Consider the following 19,058-nt stretch of genomic DNA (forward strand, 5'->3'; position numbering starts at 1 on the left):
GAAGCAATTTTCAAATGTACCCTTTCTATTTCTTTAAGAACAGTTCAACAACAAAATAACACCAAAATATGTAAATAATTTTCCATAATACTTTCATGATAATTTTTCAACAGCATGAAAATAAATGTAAAACAGTAGCACAGTAGCAGCCATGCTGTATTTGCTCAGGCAACACTTCCATTGAAGCCAATGGCTTGAGCAGCCGCTCTGCTTCCCTCCGACGGAAGGGAATATCCAGTCTGGGCCCACAGAAAGTGCTGTCAGGGAGAGGGCAGCTCAGTGCTGGCAGGAGAGCAGCAGGCATGGAGAACTGCTGTGTTTGTCCTTGCTCTGTGCAGGAAACCATGATGGACCACGCGCTGCGCACCATCTCCTACATCGCCGACATCGGCAACATCGTGGTGCTGATGGCGCGGCGCCGCATGCCCCGCTCCGCCTCCCAGGACTGCATCGAGACCACCCCCGGCGCCCAGGAGGGCAAGAAGCAGTACAAAATGATCTGCCATGTCTTTGAATCAGAGGATGTGAGTAAATGGAATCCATTAATTTAAACTACATGCATTAATTAAATCAATTAATGAATCAATTAATTAAACAGCGTTAATTTAAATCGATTAATTTGAGCAATGTGTAGAGATCTCTGAAGTCAATGGCCGTTCATGGGCAAAATTAACCTGTGGGATATCAAATTGATCATTCATCTTGGATTGTATTCTTTAGTCCAGTGATTTGACACAAAATGACACATATGTGCCTCCAGGTGCTAGGAATGAGGTGGAACCATTCTGGACATCCTTTTAACTTGATCCTTTGATGTTTAGGAACACATTCAACAGTTTCAGTTCTTTTTTCCATCCCTAGCAAAAATTACAAATTAGATTTTTAATATAGAATCATAGAAGTGGAAGAGCAAGGGACTTCAACCTAAAACATATGTGGAAAAATATAGCAAGGCAGTAAAACAGAAAAGCAAAATTTGTTGTCTGTTTCTAACTTGACAGTAAGAGGCAGTACTAAATATTTGTCATCACTGTTGTTATAGGAACAGCTATAGATATTATTTCTAGGTATATATTTAAGTATAATACAAATTTAAAAATAATGGAGGTCTTTGGGTCAGACAGTGATAACTCAGAGGTTGCATATATTTTGAGCTAAGCAATCAATTTTCATTATTTTGAAGCAATTAAGCCTGTGAAGGAGAAATGGCATTGAGTAAAGGTTAGAGTGCTGGACTGGGGTTGCTCTGAGACCTAGTTAGCTCAGTTCTGTCACAGCTTTCCTTTGGTAACCTTTTCATGCAACTTAATTACATTATCTCTAAGTGTGCATAATGCTGAAGACTTCCATAAACATTCACAAGACCTCAGAGATAGAGATGAAATTAAGATGTGAGAACTGACTCTTACTGGCAGCAATAGAACAGAACATGACATCTGGAGATGTTGGTTTAGAGAATGTAGAATGAAGGCAAAAGCAGAGGATGAACTACAGAGACAGCAGTGCTAATGGAGATCAGAAGCACTCAGTGAGGACTGGTGATGAACTTTAATAATGGAATGATATGAAAATGTCCTGAGTGCTTCTCTACTACCATACTGCCCAGGGCAGTGGTCATAGCACCAAGCCTGACCCATTTCTAGAAATGTTCAGACAATGCTGTTAGGTGCACAGGGTGGAATTTTAGGGATATCCTGTGCAGAGCCAGGAGTTGGATGATCCTGATGGGTCCCTTCCAAGTCAGCATATTATGTCATTCTGTACAAACCTCTTGGTATAGAGCAAAGACTTGAAAATAAATTTTAAAATATGAAGAAACAATTGGTGACTGGTTAGGTTACTTATGTCCTTGATTTCCTGAAATCATTTTCCAGTCAAGCAGATTGGTGCTTTTGTGCACAGCAGTACAAATGAAATAAGGAAACAACGTTTCAGCTTCAAAGAAAACACCTGACCAGTAGATTGTAAGAAGGTAGAGATTTATAATGTCCAGAAAACCCCATGCATTCAAAATGCATTTAAAATGTACTGGCTGTGTAAGAAGTTGTGCTGCTTTTCCAGAATACAGGTTTGATTAGTAATATTTTTAGGGAGTGTAAGGTACAATTAATGCCTCATATAATCAGGAGTTACTCATATGCCCCAATGAACCCACAAATGATGACCCACAAATATACAAAATTCAACATGGCATTCTCCTATGAGCTGCGGTAAACTCAGAGTGGGGAAAAAATAATTTAAGTGTAGAAAAAGCGGACTAAACATTCCTTTTAATGATCTTTTTCTCTGTGTTCCCTTGCCATCTAGTGGAATGTGCAGATAAGTGCTCCAAAATTTAAGAAAGACAAGGGGACTTGAATGGGTGTTCTCAACATTAGCAAGTTTTAATCGTGGCTGCATTCCTGAAATGATCACTGACATTACTAGTCCAGGTGTTAATGGGAATAGCTGTCCTAGCTGTGCAGTGGGTAAGCAGGGATATTACTGGTTTGCTGGGAATGTGGGACAGTGATAGGGGAGCAGATGGCTGTGTTGAAGCAGTGTTTTCAGTCCTGGAAAACCAAGGTGGAAAAGCAGCAGGTGTCACCACAACCAGAATCATCAGTGCACACAGTGCAGGCATGTGCAAGCAGAGCATCCCTCCTCTCCCCAGCCCTGCAGGCATACTGTGTTCAGAGGCAGGGCTTGTGGCACTCTTCCAGGCTGGGCTGAAGCCAGGGCTCTCCAGTGTTTATTGGAATGGGTACATGAGCAGCATATGGCTGCTTGCTGCTGAAATGTACTGAGGAGGGGAGAGCAGCAGGGGATTTTAACGGAGTTTGCAATTTGATTTTGGATGTAATGGGTTCTTTCTGCACAACAGACCTTAAAGAGACTTCACACAGAAACTCTGCAAGATCCTTATTTTGATTCTGTTTTAAAATCCAATCTTTCTGCTTGTTTCTTGTGGTTTCATTGGTAAACTGTTAATCTGTCCTTTCTCTGAGCTGTTTTTTCTACATTCTAGGCACAGCTCATAGCTCAGTCAATTGGTCAGGCTTTCAGTGTGGCTTACCAAGAATTTTTAAGAGCCAATGGAATTAACCCAGAGGATCTCAGTCAGAAAGAATACAGTGACATCATCAATACCCAAGAGATGTACAATGATGATCTCATACACTTCTCCAATTCAGAAAACTGCAAAGAGGTAAACTAGTTTTGGATTTTGATTTCAGATTGATCTTTTTTTTTTTTTTTTTCCAGAGTAATGTAGATCTCAGAACTATTTTTTGGCATTTATAAGGATGATGTTACAATTTCAAGATGTGTCCTTTGTCAGTCCTGTGTATGCTTTATGCATTATTAAGATTTCTTGTTTTCATGTTCAGGACCTTTCTGTTTCCATTGATCAGAATAGTACATTTACATCTGAGCTAGATAAGCTCTCTGTTATTCACAGTACTCAGTGTAAGGTAATTTTATGTTTCACCTAAGTACAGACACAGAAAGAGCTGAGAGAGTTGTGGTTTTCTGCAATACATAACCTCAGCAGAACTCAGCTGGCCATCAGCATTCCCTGTCTTTCCACATTTGAGAAAAAATAATTCCATGTATTTTCTTCAAGAGCATGTTTTCTACTTAAACTCTTGTTCCACTTCATAGGTGTTGGCTGTTCTGTGGTTGCTGACAGTTCAGGGTAAGGTATCATTTATGTTACATCAGGGATCTTACATGAACATCCTAGGCACAAGTATACTTAATAATTAACAATATTAAAGATAATAGCATTAATAATCAATAAGAGATCCTTGCCTGAAAAGGACAGACAAGCCCTGAGTTCAAGAGACAGCCTGAGCAGTACTGGCAGGAGTGGAGCTGACCAAAGCCTGGGCTGCAGGCACTGCTTTAGCCACAAAATGTTAGAGTCTCCCTCTCTGGCTACCAGGTTTCATGGACAAAAAATTCCTTAGCATTCATTCCCTTGGCATGCAGTTCCACCACTTCCTTCAGTTACCCAGGTGTTAGTGTTTTGCTTATTAAATCTCTATGACCTTCAACAAACAAGTGGAGAATGCCCCTGAAAACAAACAGCTGTGTGTTCCACAATTAACACTGAAATCATGCTAGTACCTAATGGCAAAGAACAGAACTTGGTTTGTAGATGTTATTTGGGAGCAAATGAGATACACATGCTCAAAGTCAGACAAATCAAAGCAAAAAAAAAATGTTTTTCTTTTTAATTGCAGCTCCAGCTAGAAAAACAGAAGGGAGAAATTCTTGGGGTAGTGATTGTGGAATCTGGATGGGGATCCATTCTACCCACCGTTATCCTGGCCAACATGATGAATGGAGGCCCTGCAGCACGTTCAGGAAAACTGAGCATTGGAGACCAAATTATGTCCATTAATGGTACCAGTTTAGTTGGTCTACCTCTTGCAACATGCCAAGGGATCATAAAGGTACCCCAAACTTACAACTCTATGCTGTAGATTGTAAGTAAACAGAGGTGTAATCTTCTGATAAGTGATCCTGTAGACTTCCAGCAGATGCAATTTTCATATCACTGCAAAAAACCCCAGTAATCTGCCATTAACAAAAAGAAGAATTAGAGATTTAGGAGTGATAATGCACAGAAATTTAGGGCTGGAGAACATGACTGCAGTTTTGTTACTGGGCTATAACAAATGAGGCCAGGTCTGTAAAACTTGCCTAGGTAAGTTACTCAGCTGTCTTCAAAGTTTCAAGCTTCCTCATAGCCTCCAGAATAAAATATGAGGATTAAAATCTCCTATGCATTTTTGGGCTCCATGCAGATAAAATGGATGGAGGCTGGTAGACTGCAGGACAGATCAAGTGAGCAGATGAAGAATCTGCAGACACAGTGGAATCTCAAAATGCATTATCTTTAGTCATGGAAACGAAATCTGATGTCTGTACAGATTTACCAAGAGCAGCAGAAGCAGGAAATTAATTAGCCAGATGCTGGAAAAGGGCAAGCAGTAGTCAGTTTTGGTTTTTATTGAAAGATTCGTTTAAATTTCTGTAGTAATTAAAGGCAAATTTTTAACGTTTTTGAGCCAAATATCTTGGGAAATAAATAAGAGAAATGTATCTCTAAGTTAACAACCAGTTTCTGTTAACTCTCACTGTTCTTTCTCAGATCAGCTGCTCAACACTCTTGCAATTAGGAAATCACAGATGAGGGCACAGTAAGATTCATTTCAGAAACACTGACTTTTGGAATATCTTACAGGGACTCAAGAATCAGACACAAGTCAAACTGAACATTGTCAGCTGTCCTCCTGTTACTACTGTCCTCATAAAACGACCAGACTTAAAATATCAGCTGGGCTTCAGTGTACAGAATGGAATTGTAAGTTTCTGTGTTCATTATTTTGGGGTTTCCCCTTTACATTTCGTTTTTTCTTCTTCAAAAAATGTGTGGAAGTACTGAAAGAATCTTTCATAACTTCACTTTTTCTAGTGTTTATTAAAACCTTATAGTCTCTGAGTAATATAATGCAAATGGATGACACTGGGAGAAATTGAGTGATTTTTCTACCTAATACAGTAACAAGATCTATAGCCCAGATTATTTGGTTCAATAGCCTGATCATGTAAGACATGATCATTAGTGCCAGAGTTGCAAAGAAAAGTTATTCTGAAAACGGTTTTTTACAATTCTAGCACTTTAATCTTAGATCTGTTTCTGTTCCTCTTTTTAAAATTTCATTACACACTCACTAAGACTTCTAATTTTTCTTCTGCTGTGCATAATTTATGTGGATCACATGGTAGTAGGCAAGGGAATATAACTGTGACCTTCTCTTATTAAAACTAAGCTATAAAATTGAAATCTCTCATTACAAAGTTGTATAGGTTGTGGCCCAGGGACCCATTCTCTGTGTTCTGCAGCTTCCCTGTAATAACAGCAACAAGGGGGAGAGCAAATGTGGCAGGGAACACTTACCCAGTCAGCTCAAGGTCTTCCTCTTGCAGTTCTTCCTTCCCAAGCCATTCTCTGACACCTTTCCAAAGCAAACTCCCACACAACTAGCTCGGCAGTCACTGTCCTTTCTGGGACTGACACTAGCATTAGAGACTGGCTGTAGTGCAGAACCATCACCATTTCCTCTTCCTCCAGTCTAGGAAAAAAGATAATCAGCCTGCTCACATAGAAAACCACATGACAAAGGGCTCTGGCCCCTGTTTTGTGAAATGCATCAATTGAAGTTGGCAGATCTCTGTTGGAAGAGTAGCAGGTAGGATGTGGTTCAAGGGCCTTCTGGCATTTCAGCAAACAGATGGCTCAGGTGGAGTGGGTTTGCAGCTCTCTTAGTTACTACTCCACCCAAGTTTAACACTACCTAAGGTCACATATAAAGGACACTGCTGCACTGCCCAGCTGGATGCACCCTGAAGTGATTCCTACCCCAGGATCTGGTTTTACCTGATCTCACAGAGGGTGCCCTGTTTGAGGCACTGGTCTCTTTCCTAATTGCTTGCCTTTGTAAATCTTGTATGTTCCACTGGTGTAGGATCAAAAGAAGGGAATACATTTAAGGACCTGTCAGCATCCCTGTGGTGTGGTTAGCAAGTTTTCAGGAGCCCATGCCCTCACATGGACAGGGAGTCTGGGTGATAACCTATTTATTCATCTGTCCCTGCTAATCATCTCCAACATGATTGGAGCCTCAGTTTAGTAAATTCTACAGGCTCTGCATGTTTTCTGTCACAGTGTGCTCCCTCCATCTACTGGCCATTTGTCACCACACTGGTGGATACATCATTTGTTCCAGCTAAATGGAACATTCAAATGACATCAAATATAAACTTCACCAAATTCAGAAAAAAAAAAAAAAATCCTTTTCATATAGGAAAGGGAAAAAAAAAAAAAAGCCTTGCAGTGCATTTCATTCATGAAAAGTCTGCTTGAATATGAAAGCCAGTGAACAAAATAATGAGATTAACATCTTTTGTTAGGCTGCTATGGAGACAAACCTCTGGGCCTGTAAAATCCTTTCCTCTGAAAAACTCTCAACATTTGAAAATATGTGTCTCTCTGGTAGTTTGACACTGTACTCTTTAATAGTAGTTTTGTAATTGCCAGCAATTGTTACAAATTATGATAGGATCCAGAAGTAATGTTGTTATTCTTTGTTGGCTCAACATTAGCACAGCAAAGAAACAAATGGCTTGTCAGAAGAGATAGTAAATGTCTCTTTCTGGTAGGCCATTACCTCACTATCCATGTAGCTGGGCCTCATTTCTGTGCATCCTCTGACAGCAGCTTTGCAGAGGTTCCTTTTCACCCTGCCTATCTCATCTGTGCAGGATGCACAGCCATTACAGTGGCAATAGCCCATAAACACACAGAATAGCTTCTGCTCACACAGAAGCACCATCTGAGCTGGGTTTGCCTGCACTGGCTCTTGGGCAGATGCAGATACTGAAAAAGAGGATGTTGTGCATACATATGTAACAAGTATGAATGTTGTATGATGGGAGGTGAGAATTAGATGGCCTATCAGCCATCTTCTGAAAGTCATTAAGCCACAGTTCTTTTCAAATGATGTTATTTAGGTACAAGTGGTCCATATGTATCACATTATTGTTTTCTATATTTGATCCTTGAGTATCACATTATTTTTTTTTCTAGATTATAAAAAAATCTGTGTATTACCAGTTATACTTGTACTGCTGATAAAACACCACTTCTCAGTCTAGATCTCACTTTCTCTGAGAACTCTATCTATACGGTCCCTAGCCTAGCACAAGCTATCTAAAAATACAGTAAAACTTTACAGAACATTTTATTCTTTCTTCCTTGCCTTTGTTTACTGTCATTTAATCTGGCAAAAAATTTACAGGGTTTCAACAGTGTAATATAAAAGTGAGATGAGGAGAAATCTGGTTTTAACAGGTTATGATTAAGTCATTTACACAGAATAAAGTTTGTCTAGTACTATTTTATACTTAATGCTTTGCTACTCTATGGACAGTTGCAATTAAACTGATTGTAAAGCTACTAAGTTTCACAGCTGATGTGCTACAGCTTGTCTAAGGCATTGAAACCTTTCACAGATTACAGAGTTAATAGAATATAAACTTTTACTTACAAGAAGCAGATCTCTCTTGCTTTATCTAATATTATTATAGCTGTTGCCATATTCAACAAATACAACAGGTTAAAGAGGCCTGGCTGAATAAAATCATATTTACTTAGAGATACTGCTATGTTTGAACTCACCAGCTTCAGCTGTTGTAGCTCTACTGGCTGGAGACAAAACTCTTAAGGCTGCTTTGAGTCAGCCCTTGTAAACACAGAAGTGACTAAATGTGTGCTGTAAATGCAGAATATTTTTTTCTCTGTGTTCTGTTTCTGGCTTAGCAGTGTCTGGGAGGCTGGGCAGAGCCACTCAGCCTCCGTGTCTGCTTCTCTTTCTACCTCATTAAAACACTTAATGCTCACAAAAGGAGTATGCCCTCCCTGGAGAGGGATTCCTGAATGAAGAGACCACTTTCTATGTCTAGGGCTGTTAGAAAGAAGAAACTCACTGATGGTATTAAAAGTGCTAAAAGTGCTTTGAGACCCACACAGTGAAAAGGGCTCTGGATAGATATGCAAGCCATTATATTTTCCTTTATGCTGGGGGGGTGAGGGATCACATTTCCTTTTGTTCCAAAAGCTTTTATTTCAGCTGTGCTATCTCTCTATTTTCCTTTACACCACAGAAAATATATTTACAGGGTTTCTTTTAGTACATGCTGCTTTTTGTCCTTTCTGGTTACTGCTCCCCAACAGCAAGGAGCAAACATTCTAACAGTGAGTTGAATTGAGAAGCTTTCTGTAAAAGAGATCTGTGTAGTACAGCTTGTGAGCTGTGTGATTAGAAGGTAGACTACCTGCACAACAAAATATTGTATGTGACTGAAATTCAAGACACAATTCTGTGAAGTGATAGTGCTTCTTTCCATTGAAGCCCATCAGAAGTACTTCAAGGACCACAGGAGGTGACACTCAGCCACTGGAGAGAGCATGGTGGAAGAAGATAAATCTCTCTGCAGAAGGGAATGTGTTGGGTCTTTTCTTTTTTTTTTTTTTTCTGAAAGCTGAGAAAGGCCTTTCACAAACAAAGAATAATGATATATTCTCACTCCTCATATCAAACAGTCTGAACTTCGAGTGAGAAGGGATTTGTTTTTTATAGCATTGTTGTTTGTGGAGAGGAGTTTAAAGAAAGCTGCTAGTGCTATACAGGAAAAGATTCCAGTCAAGCATAGACAGTTTTACCTTCAATGCTTCCCAGACTGGCCATCTCCTCACATACTGTGCTTCAGAATTAGATTACAAACTCACTGGGGTACAAGCCACATCCTATCACACTTGTATTTAGCTCTGAGCAAATGAGCAGATTGCAGCTAATAATGATTCTTGATGTATCATTTTAACCACTGACAGTAACTGCAGAAACTGGCATTAGCTGATGCTCCACTCATTTCTTTTCCTCCAAGAATTGTTTTTTCTCAGTAAACAAAAGGTAAATCCCAATGCTGCTAAAGTCTGCTTAGTTCCAGAGATTCAAGCTATATATTATCTGCATTGTGTGATTCACGGGCTTAGTCTTTTAAAATAATTTATGAGCAATTTCTACCTAATGCACAGCAGCCTGTCTGCCAGGGAGGATCCCCTTGCAGCACAGATACTGTTGCTAAGGAGGAAACCTTTTCAAATCCCACACTGGATTGAGATTTCTCTTTCTCTGTACTCTACACATGTTGCAACCTCAGAATACTTCAGGGTAGCAACGTCTGCTGGGACTGTGTGCTGAATGTAGTTCTTGTAGAATTATTGGCCTACTGTAGGGGTCATAACATTCAAAACTTGTGCCTGGTTCTTTACTGGAACCTCAGCTGCCAGTTAAAGAAGAGTGGCCTAACTTGCCTTCTTCATCCAGAGCTGGCTGTGGCCAGCAGCACTGACCAACGTGGAGTGGAGCTGTGATCTCTCTTCCCCAGTCTCCACTTTTGTGTGGCTACTACCTGTATCACTGTCAAAGGTATTTTTATGTTCCCAGTTGAAGACTGAAAATCATAATAGGACGAAATCTCAGAAAAAATCTCACTCTAACAAACCATTAAAGCAGCGTTTAAAAACTCGTCGATTAATACTTCCAACAAGCATCTTCTGGAATCCTTACAGTGTCACCACTCATTATCACTCATTAAACCCCAGTAAGTGCTGCATTATGATATTTCTGACCTTCACTGCACGTTGCTTTCTCTTGGCAGATTTGCAGCTTGATGCGAGGCGGAATAGCAGAGAGGGGAGGGGTGAGAGTGGGACATCGGATTATCGAGATCAACGGGCAGAGCGTCGTGGCCACTGCTCATGAGAAGATAGTGCAAGCATTGTCTAACTCAGTGGGAGAGGTAAGGAAAAAAAGTCTTTATCAAGAAAGCAAAATAGTTGAAAAGGTGTACTTTTCAGTTGAAAAGAATGTCAACACAGCATTAAAACCATCAATTCAGTACATTGAGTTTGGCACTAGTAAGAAACTATTAACAGAGTTATTTTTTTTTTAACAACTAATGATGCACATTCACTGCATTTTTTAATTCATGTATAATAGTTCCTGGCATAATTCTATACCTTCAACCTACTGTCTGATTTAAATCAAGTGATTAAATGAAAAAATCACTCAGGTGTATTGGCTGTGAAAATGTCTCTTGGCTTATCATATCATCTGCCATGGAAATGAATTACTATGTCTGAGAGATGCAAATTGATATAAATTTTAATAATTTAATTTCCAACTTACCTTATGAATAAGTTAAGACACCTTTCTCCAGTACTTCTAGAGAGATCAGCAATGAATAAGCAAGATTGTCCAGTTTTTCAAAATCCCTCTTGAATTTAATGGTAGTCTAATACAGAACCCTGGCCAGATCTCCCTCTAGTTCCTCTGACAAAAATCAAAGACAGTTGGTTTCCTTCTGGAAAATGATACTTGCCAATCAGAGTATTTGCACTTTGTCAGGAGCAGAGCTGTAGATCCCAACAGCCCCTCCATACCTTTATGGTCCATCTTTGCTGTGTGACTTCTCACCTAACACAGGAATACAGCATGAAACTGTTTTCTTTACAGCATGAAGCTACCAAGGCAGCTGGTGAGGGTCTGTATTATCAATTAGTAAAGTTTCCTTTCCTTCCTCTTGTGTTGTCCAACAGGTATTTAGAGCTGCAAGCACAGTTCTGGTGGAGCCCTGATTACCTGAGCCTTGGACTCTGTTAGTCTGTGAAATCCTTCTGGCACTGGGGACTGGAGTCCCAGTACTCCTTGAGGAAGGAATTTAAGTACATTAGCAATTAGAGAAACTGTTCCACCAAGCTCTTGATTGGCATTTAAACTTCAGGTGGCAAAGTCCAAGTTTTGTGTTCAGAGATCATAGTGTAATTAGGCAAAAACATGAAATGACATTCCACAGAGAAGGAAGATACAATACAAATCTTATTATCCATTAATGCCAGAACAGCAGAATGAATTTTCAGAGAGGTTTGTGCTACTTCTTATTTAACATCTGTAAATTTTACTGTAATTGGAGTAGGGTGTATCAACAGAAAATGTTTAGGTGGCTTTTAAAACTGTATGATGTGATATCATATAATTGTCCTTAATAAATAATTAAAAAACCAAAACAAAACCAAACAAAAAAATGCCAAACTATGTGAGAAAAATAAAAAACAGCAAAGCAATATTTTAAAACCAGAGAACTTTGAACTAGAAACTCTAGTAATAAATCTGTAGAAGGCAGGACAAAAAATACACTTTGACCACAGGGAGAGAGAGATGTGGCCTTCTGGATTGTTTTAAACTAGTGCCAGCTCTATTAATGTCTTTGTAATCTATTGACAGATTCACATGAAGACTATGCCAGCTGCCATGTTCAGGCTTCTAACAGGCCAAGAGACCCCCCTGTATATCTAACATCTTCCATCCAAGCTGAAGCTGTCCTAGCTGAAGAGAATTTTGTATTTTGTATGAATGAAAGGCTTGGAAGCTGATCTGAGGACTCCAGAACAAGGAACAGACAGGTGTTTCTGCCTTTTCTCTCCTTCCTTTCTATTTCTTTGACAAAAAGTGTTGAGAAGGCTGGTCAAGGACAATAATCACGACAAAAATCTTTGTAAACATTTAAGTATTTTGAACATCTTCTAAACTCTTTTCTCATAGAACTTAAAACATATTTATTTGTAACCTTTATGTGGAGTGATGTATGTCTGTCTTGTTTGATAACACAGTGAATGTGAATATTTGATGAATGAGACTGCAGGAAATAGCAAAGAGAAGTAATTAGAGAAAGTTCTGGCTGCCTCAAGTTAAAAAACAATCCCAGTCCCATAAAGTGGTCCAATACTGATGACTTTGCATAATTTTAAAACTGGTGCTGAATCAATGGTATTTCAGTGGAAAGGAATGTGTGCAGTTCAAACTTTTAGATTCTACTGTAAAGAAAACCACTGTAGTACTTGGTATTGTTATGACAAGTGTAACCTGTCTGGCAAGGTGTGAACATAAACATGTAACAAGTGTTTCATATGCTAAATAAAGAATAATTGCCACAAGATTAAAATCAAAATATTTATTTAGATACATATTTATTTTTAATGCTTGTGATTTTTATGATTTAACAGAGTTATTTCATGGATAACTTATTGCACAGGTTGTGTAATGTATGTGTTGGGCTGGGGTTTTTTTTTCCTCTAATTTTTGCATATTAACATTTTGTTCATATTAGCTCAAAATGGGAAAGCCATGCTTACCTGTTTCTGTCTTTTATAAAGCATTCTTATTCCTAAGGCAATGTGTTCTGAATGTAAATTGTTTTGACAAATAACCTAGCACCATCAACAGTATTAGAATGTGTGTAGATAAAAAACCTAGTAGTAAAGTTGTATTCCTTATGAGATAAATGTTAATTGGTGTAATTTTGTCTATTTTTTTTTCTTTTGGCCAAGGCCTTGAAGAAAATACACTGTGACTTAAGAAGCCTTACCATGCAGTAACTAAAGAGCTTTAGATGACTGTACTTCAAGGAGTAGTGTGTTGCATGCAACTGACCTTAGGAAAGAATTAACCTATCACTAATAAATCTGAAATAAGAAAGGAAGCTTGCTTAATTTTGTTTGTTGTGTAACTTTACATAGTAAAAAAATTCCAAGTAGAAGATCATTTAATTCTTCATCTAAGTGCAGTTGCAAAGGTCACAGATTATTTTTTAAAAAGAAAATATTCTCTTGAATTATGATCTTGAGAGTAGAAGCTTTCAATCAGTACACCTTGTTGCCACTGGATGTCACTGTAACTTCACATCAATTCAGAAGCATGCTATAATTAAAACACATTAAAATGGATAAATCTGTAAAACTTAAACTACCCATCTTCAGCTACGTTCCTTTGTGACCTTTTCACAGGATGTCTGCCCAGCTCAGAGTGACACAAATGAAACCAGTATATGATTAAACCTCAAAAGGAAACTAAGGCTACTGACAAGCACTGCTGCAAAGAAAAAAAACAAAAAACAAAACCCTACAAAACCCTGAAATATCAACCTGTGGTAGGTTCTTTATGAGAACCTTCTATTTAAGGCTTTTCCAATTTCCTCTGAAAGACTTAGGATGAAGCTTGTACTGGAAGATATTGCTGGCAGACCTGTGTTTATGCTGGTAATGAAATCAGTGTCAATATTCACTTTTTGTTATTTTTTTAAAGATCAATGTTAAATAAATCATAAACACAGCAGAACCACAATAACATGTTTTAGTAATAAAATTGTCAAAACTATGAATTGGAGTAACAATTCTTTTCAAAAATATTCAAGGCTCTGCTAGTTAAAAATTCCTCTAATTCCCTATCAGTTGGTGTTTGTAAAAGGTTTGTGAAAGATGCTTTTTGGAAATGCAGGATTTCAGTCTTCTTCCCTAATGCATCTTTTGGTCACACACTGCAGGGGATTAAACATCAGTTCTTGGTCACTCACACTAGTGCAGGACTGAACTCGTGAACATTGGAACAAAGCAGGAACAAACCACCCTGTGGCCAATACTGGGGTTTGAAAGGGCAGCACTGGGAGGGAGGAGCAGTTTTAACTGCTCAGATCAGTTTGTCTGGAATGAAAGACAGTGGAAATGGATTTGAAGCAGCACTGTATGTGTGTATAAATCACCTTTATGTTTGGATCCAAATCAGTTGTGGAAAAGGCAAAGTCCAGAAATACTTTTTTATTAAAACACTGACGATAGTTAAAACACTTTGAGGTACATTAAATAAATACAACTTTTAAGTTGTACAGCCAGTCTCTGGTTGGTTTGCAATGGTTTCCAAGAAAGGCTGGGCAACATCAGTAGCATTTCTGTAAATACAGTGAAATAAATGCATTTCTGGTTGGGAAAACACTTGTTATGACTTAATAAATCAATTAAAAGTTTGCAAAATCAAGGCTGAAATTTACATTCAGAAAAACAGCTGTTCTCATCCTGCTGTGGGGAAAGAAGTGGAATTCCAAAGGAAGAGATTTTTCCTTTCAAAGCTGCTCCCAGCCTGGTTTCCTCTCAGCAGGTGCCATCCATCCCTCGGCTGTCAGAGGATGGTCTCCCGGCACAGCCCGGCCAGGCTGCGCGGCCGCTCCCGCCCGGGGCCGCGGCGCCGCCGGGGCTGCAGCGCCGGGGCCGCGCCGGAGCTCAGGGCGCCGCAGCTCTGCAGGTGCAGATCCTCCTGCAGCCGCCTCCTGCAGCTCCTCACGCTCTGCTGGGAGCTCGAAATCACCTGCAAAACAGGCAGGGGTGGGCAGGGAAAACGTGGGGGAAACGGGGTAAGAAAAGTTCTCATTGCAAAGTGTCTGAATTGTATTTCGTTTAAGCTGTTTAACGCTGAAACTCTTCCAAAGGAGGTGCAGCCCTCCAAAACTCCTTCTGCTTCTGTCCTTGCAGCTGGTCAGGGCTCAGGACTGAGCACCTGGAAAGCACAGCCAGGCTTTCTGACTGAACTGCAGTGTGAATTGTACTGCTGCCCAATAAATACAAATTATTTCTTACTAACGCCATGTTACTATAAAAGAGCTTCTGTAGGAATTGTCTGAAGAACTGTACAAACATTGAAATAAGGTATTTGTCTATGGGAACTGGACACATCTTTAGAACATCAGTGGCCTACCTGGTCTATGATATTGGCACTGAAGATGGCTTCTTCCATGTGTCTCTCATCAGATTTAATGACTGACCGTATGCTGTTCACTACATGACGCACTTCTGGAGGGAGACTGCAATTTGAATGTTCCAAAAATTTTGCCACTAAAATTTTTGTGTCTTTATAGGCCTTAAGGTCCACTAAGGAATGTGGCCGCTCTTTTGAGACTGAGTGAAAAGCCTTTGGCTTTAGGTGCAGATCAGCTTTCCTGGTATCCCTCTGTTGTCCAGTTAGTAGGAAACTGCTCAAAGAATGCTGGCAAGCAGAGGCAGCCATGTGAGAACCAGAGACAGGAACTAAAAAAGGGGGGGAAGAAAATATTTAAGGTAATAGTTTAAAAAAAGCAAAAGAAAAAAGAAAAAAAAAGGCAAAACAAATATTGTCACAAAGTTTTTGCTTTGTCATAAGATGTCTGTTTTGTTTGAAGAGTAGCAAAAACATAAAGTCAAGGAAACACTACAAAATGAGTAATTTTAACCAAGGTCAGGAATAAGACCTTCCTATGGCCACGGAGGACTGCCTTGAGAATGAGTGGGTGAGTATCTAAAGTATTTGCAAACCAGACATTTTTGTTACCTCCACCTTCAAGGACTTCAGTTGACATTAATGATAAGGAAACCCACCAGCTACTCCGTGTTAATACAGTTTACAAGTTACATAACTTGTGAAGTTTTAGGCCCAGTCCCTCGCCCCAACTTTAAGACTAAAGCTCTGCCTGTTTCTAGGCCTTGGAAATTATATGCAAGAAAGATTAATGAGAAACACAGAGAAAGCAAAAATGCTGATCTAAACCAGAGGACCTAATTCACAGCATTTATTTCCATTCAAGGCAGGTTCCATCAGCGTTGTACACCATACATGTATGCTGTCAATTGACTTTTGTGCCCCAGATTTTTAAAGCTCATTTCTCTCTCAGAAACTTTTCATTGTTTTTAAAAGAAAATAAGGAAACCCATCTTCTGCTTTAGAAAACCAATTCTCACCTGTTTCTCCTGTAGCTGGAGATAATCCTGCATCTTGGCACTGCCTGCACACAGAAGTCCAGGCACAATTATCACCTTTAACCAAAGGCAGACAGAAAGAGCAAAGTCAACCCCTGCTGTCCTCTGCCCAAAGCAAGGAAAAATGCACTGGAACCCTTTATTATCTCCTTTACAGAATGAAATGCCTCAGAAGAAATACTGCTTTCAAAATGTCCATTCACAAAGGGAAGTTACTACACCCAGAAATCCCTGTGAGTTATTACACAGATACAAATAGGAAGACAGAGCTCATGCTTTATGGTTTCCTCTGTAATCCTAAATATTTCAGGCCTAAGTGCTGAAACTATGGAAAGCTTAGAGGCAGACCTGAGACCTATTCTGTATTTCTTGGGTGGACAGAATTTATATTGGAAAATGGGAAAAACAAAAAGGATTAATCCCTCTCATTTGTACAAAACCAAAATTTTATTCCATATTTCCCCTCCTCTTTTTAATATAGCCTCATTATTTTCAGTACAAATGTAACACACCACTGTTTAAATTAATGGGTAGCTGAGCAGGGTGGTACCTGATGAGCCAATCAATAACAAGTGTTTATGAAGCATCTATGAACAGCTTTGGATGCCATCTAATGACAGTTTCTGGGATTCCAGCACGAAGATCAATGATGAGGAGATCACACTATACAGTTACTACCACTGCAGTCTTTTCCATTTGTGACAAGGTGGAATAAACCCTCACATTTGGTTAATTATTTCCAAGATTGAAAATGGTTTTGAACTTCTAGGTAGCTTAGGAGAGGTTTTCTTCCACATCTCCAGGGACAGTTTATAATGAGAAGCTGGCATAATCCTCCCTGGTAGAGTGAATAATTAAATGAAGGAAACAAATGTAAGATGCTATAAACATAGAAAATCTGTAAGAAATTAAGAGAGACAGCTTCTATTCTATCTTTAATTTGTCCTATTATGCTTAAGTACTCCAGTACATGAATAATGGCATGGTTATTAAGAGGAGACACTTCAGAGGTTCTGCCTTCCTATCCATTACTAAACTGTTTAACATACTTGTGGCAAAACTACACCACTGGGCATGACCCTGAATTATCTGGAACACAAACACTACAGTAATCACTCAGGCACTTAACTGATACAGCCACATAGTCCAACATAGCTGATTATAAATGAAGTTTATTGCAATAAACATCTGTGGTAGGAGTTGATTTTGTCCACCTTTGCCATGATAAACTTTACAGGGAAAAGGGAGAAAAAAATGTGCAAAGTGTTAACTTTTAAGTAATTTTTTTAGGAGGGAACTATGTCTGAGCAGTATGTGAACCCACCATTTTAATGTTGTTCAGGGAGAACACAGTGAGTATAAAGACAGCTATTAAACTAAACCTTCATTTATAATTTCTCCACTAGGAATGACAGGTATTTTAAACAAGTTCACTTTCAGCATTAAAGGTTTAATCGGAGAATTATTTGACTATGCATTTGATATATAGACCCCATCAGGTCAAGATGTGCATGAAGCAAATGAATTGTGTTTTATTGGCCTAAAATACTGGTAATTCATTAGATCTCATCACTGCTATGTCACTGTCCTGTTGCACATATGCACCATCCCCATGTCAAATAATTTATGTTCCAAACTATGAGGAAGTGCAATCTCAGTAACATTCAAAACACATTTCACAAAAATCTACACAGTAGATGTCAAGGTTGTGCTCCTAAACCTCTTCACATTGGCCTGGAAGTGAGGCAGAAGATAAATTAGTAATTTTTTCTTGTAGTAGAAAGGCAGTGTCTCAAGAAAAAACCAAGCCCCAGCTACAATTTAACCACTGTATTTTCCCTTTTGTGAACATGGCTAAAGCTCCTCCAGCCTCAGTTCTCCAAAGTCCACTAGTATTAACAATGGGTAGTTACAGCTCTGTCTTTTATAAAGTCAAGTCCCTTGACCAGTTCTTTTACTCCAGGACAATTTTTAGAAGTTGGTGTATGTTACATAAAAAAACCAAAGTACTTGTGTGTTGGTTGAGGGAGCTCAGCTGGTTCCCTTTATCTTTGCCTATTATTCAATTCCATGGGTATATTTGAAAATTCTGCAGTGAATATCAACAGTCAGTCATGAAAAGCCAAGGTTAAACTTTTTAAACTTACAAAGACTGTAACGAACTTCAGCTGTTTATCACAGCTTAGGAAAAATACAGCTAGGAAAAATACAGCTTAGGGAAAATACTTAATACAGCTTCAGGGCTGCTACAAACAGCCAGCATGTGTTATTAGGTTTGGGCTCCTTCTAACCTACCTATGATTTTCAAATCAGGTTCAATAAATAGAGGGAGGGGATGGAATGAAAACCTTCACAGAGTAAAATTTTGCAAACTAATTTGCCAAACATATGCATGAAGGGATACATCTAGGCTTAACTAGTGATTCAACTCAATTCTTCCCTGAAGGATTTCATTAGGAAGTGTCTCCTGCAGGCAGCAAAAAATGGCAAAATAGGTCAGCACCCAGCCCCTTCTGTGTCAGTATCTCTAGAGCTTTCTCTGCCTCTTTTCTTCAGTCTTCACTAAGCCCAGCTACATCTCAGTAATGTCCATCTCAGTAATGCCCCTCCATGCCACTTTCCCAGAAGAGATGGTGAATGGATTTAGGGCACATTAAAAAAGAAGGCAGAGCATCTGTTCCAGCAGGTGTGCAGAGCCAGCTGGAGCACGTGGGTACAGCTGCCCATGGCAATCACTGCTCCAAGAGCACATGGAGCACAGTTCTGGAAAGCTGCAGGGCCTGCTCCAGAAGAGAAAGGGTTGTTCTTGACTTTCACACAGCAGAAAGGA

General features: G+C 39.2%; 2 protein-coding genes across 6 annotated transcripts in view; one reads left to right on the plus strand and one right to left on the minus strand.

The window, feature by feature from the left end:
- The window catches only part of APBA2 (amyloid beta precursor protein binding family A member 2), a 73,415-nt gene extending 59,870 nt beyond the window's left edge, over positions 1–13,545 (plus strand). For 2 of the 4 annotated variants that reach the window (XM_056500256.1, XM_056500260.1), the window contains 6 exons: positions 339–524; positions 3,008–3,187; positions 4,227–4,439; positions 5,234–5,353; positions 10,273–10,413; positions 11,898–13,138. In XM_056500256.1, coding sequence (XP_056356231.1) covers positions 339–524; positions 3,008–3,187; positions 4,227–4,439; positions 5,234–5,353; positions 10,273–10,413; positions 11,898–11,969 — 912 coding nt within the window. In that variant the 3' untranslated portion in view covers positions 11,970–13,138. Of the gene's footprint in view, positions 1–338; positions 525–3,007; positions 3,188–4,226; positions 4,440–5,233; positions 5,354–10,272; positions 10,414–11,897 lie in introns of all 4 variants that reach the window. The other 2 variants (XM_056500259.1, XM_056500261.1) reach the window with 1 other exon arrangement.
- The window catches only part of ENTREP2 (endosomal transmembrane epsin interactor 2), an 80,068-nt gene continuing 73,619 nt past the window's right edge, over positions 12,610–19,058 (minus strand). Inside the window, exons 10-12 of one of the 2 annotated variants that reach the window (XM_056500263.1) lie at positions 16,211–16,285; positions 15,195–15,289; positions 12,610–14,807 (exon numbers count right to left, since the gene is read on the minus strand). In XM_056500263.1, coding sequence (XP_056356238.1) covers positions 14,622–14,807; positions 15,195–15,289; positions 16,211–16,285 — 356 coding nt within the window. In that variant the 3' untranslated portion in view covers positions 12,610–14,621. Of the gene's footprint in view, positions 14,808–15,194; positions 15,524–16,210; positions 16,286–19,058 lie in introns of both variants that reach the window. The other variant, XM_056500262.1, reaches the window with a different exon arrangement.

The sequence above is a fragment of the Oenanthe melanoleuca genome, chromosome 10, assembly GCF_029582105.1.
Source record: "Oenanthe melanoleuca isolate GR-GAL-2019-014 chromosome 10, OMel1.0, whole genome shotgun sequence".
NCBI classification, from domain to species: Eukaryota; Metazoa; Chordata; class Aves; order Passeriformes; family Muscicapidae; genus Oenanthe; species Oenanthe melanoleuca.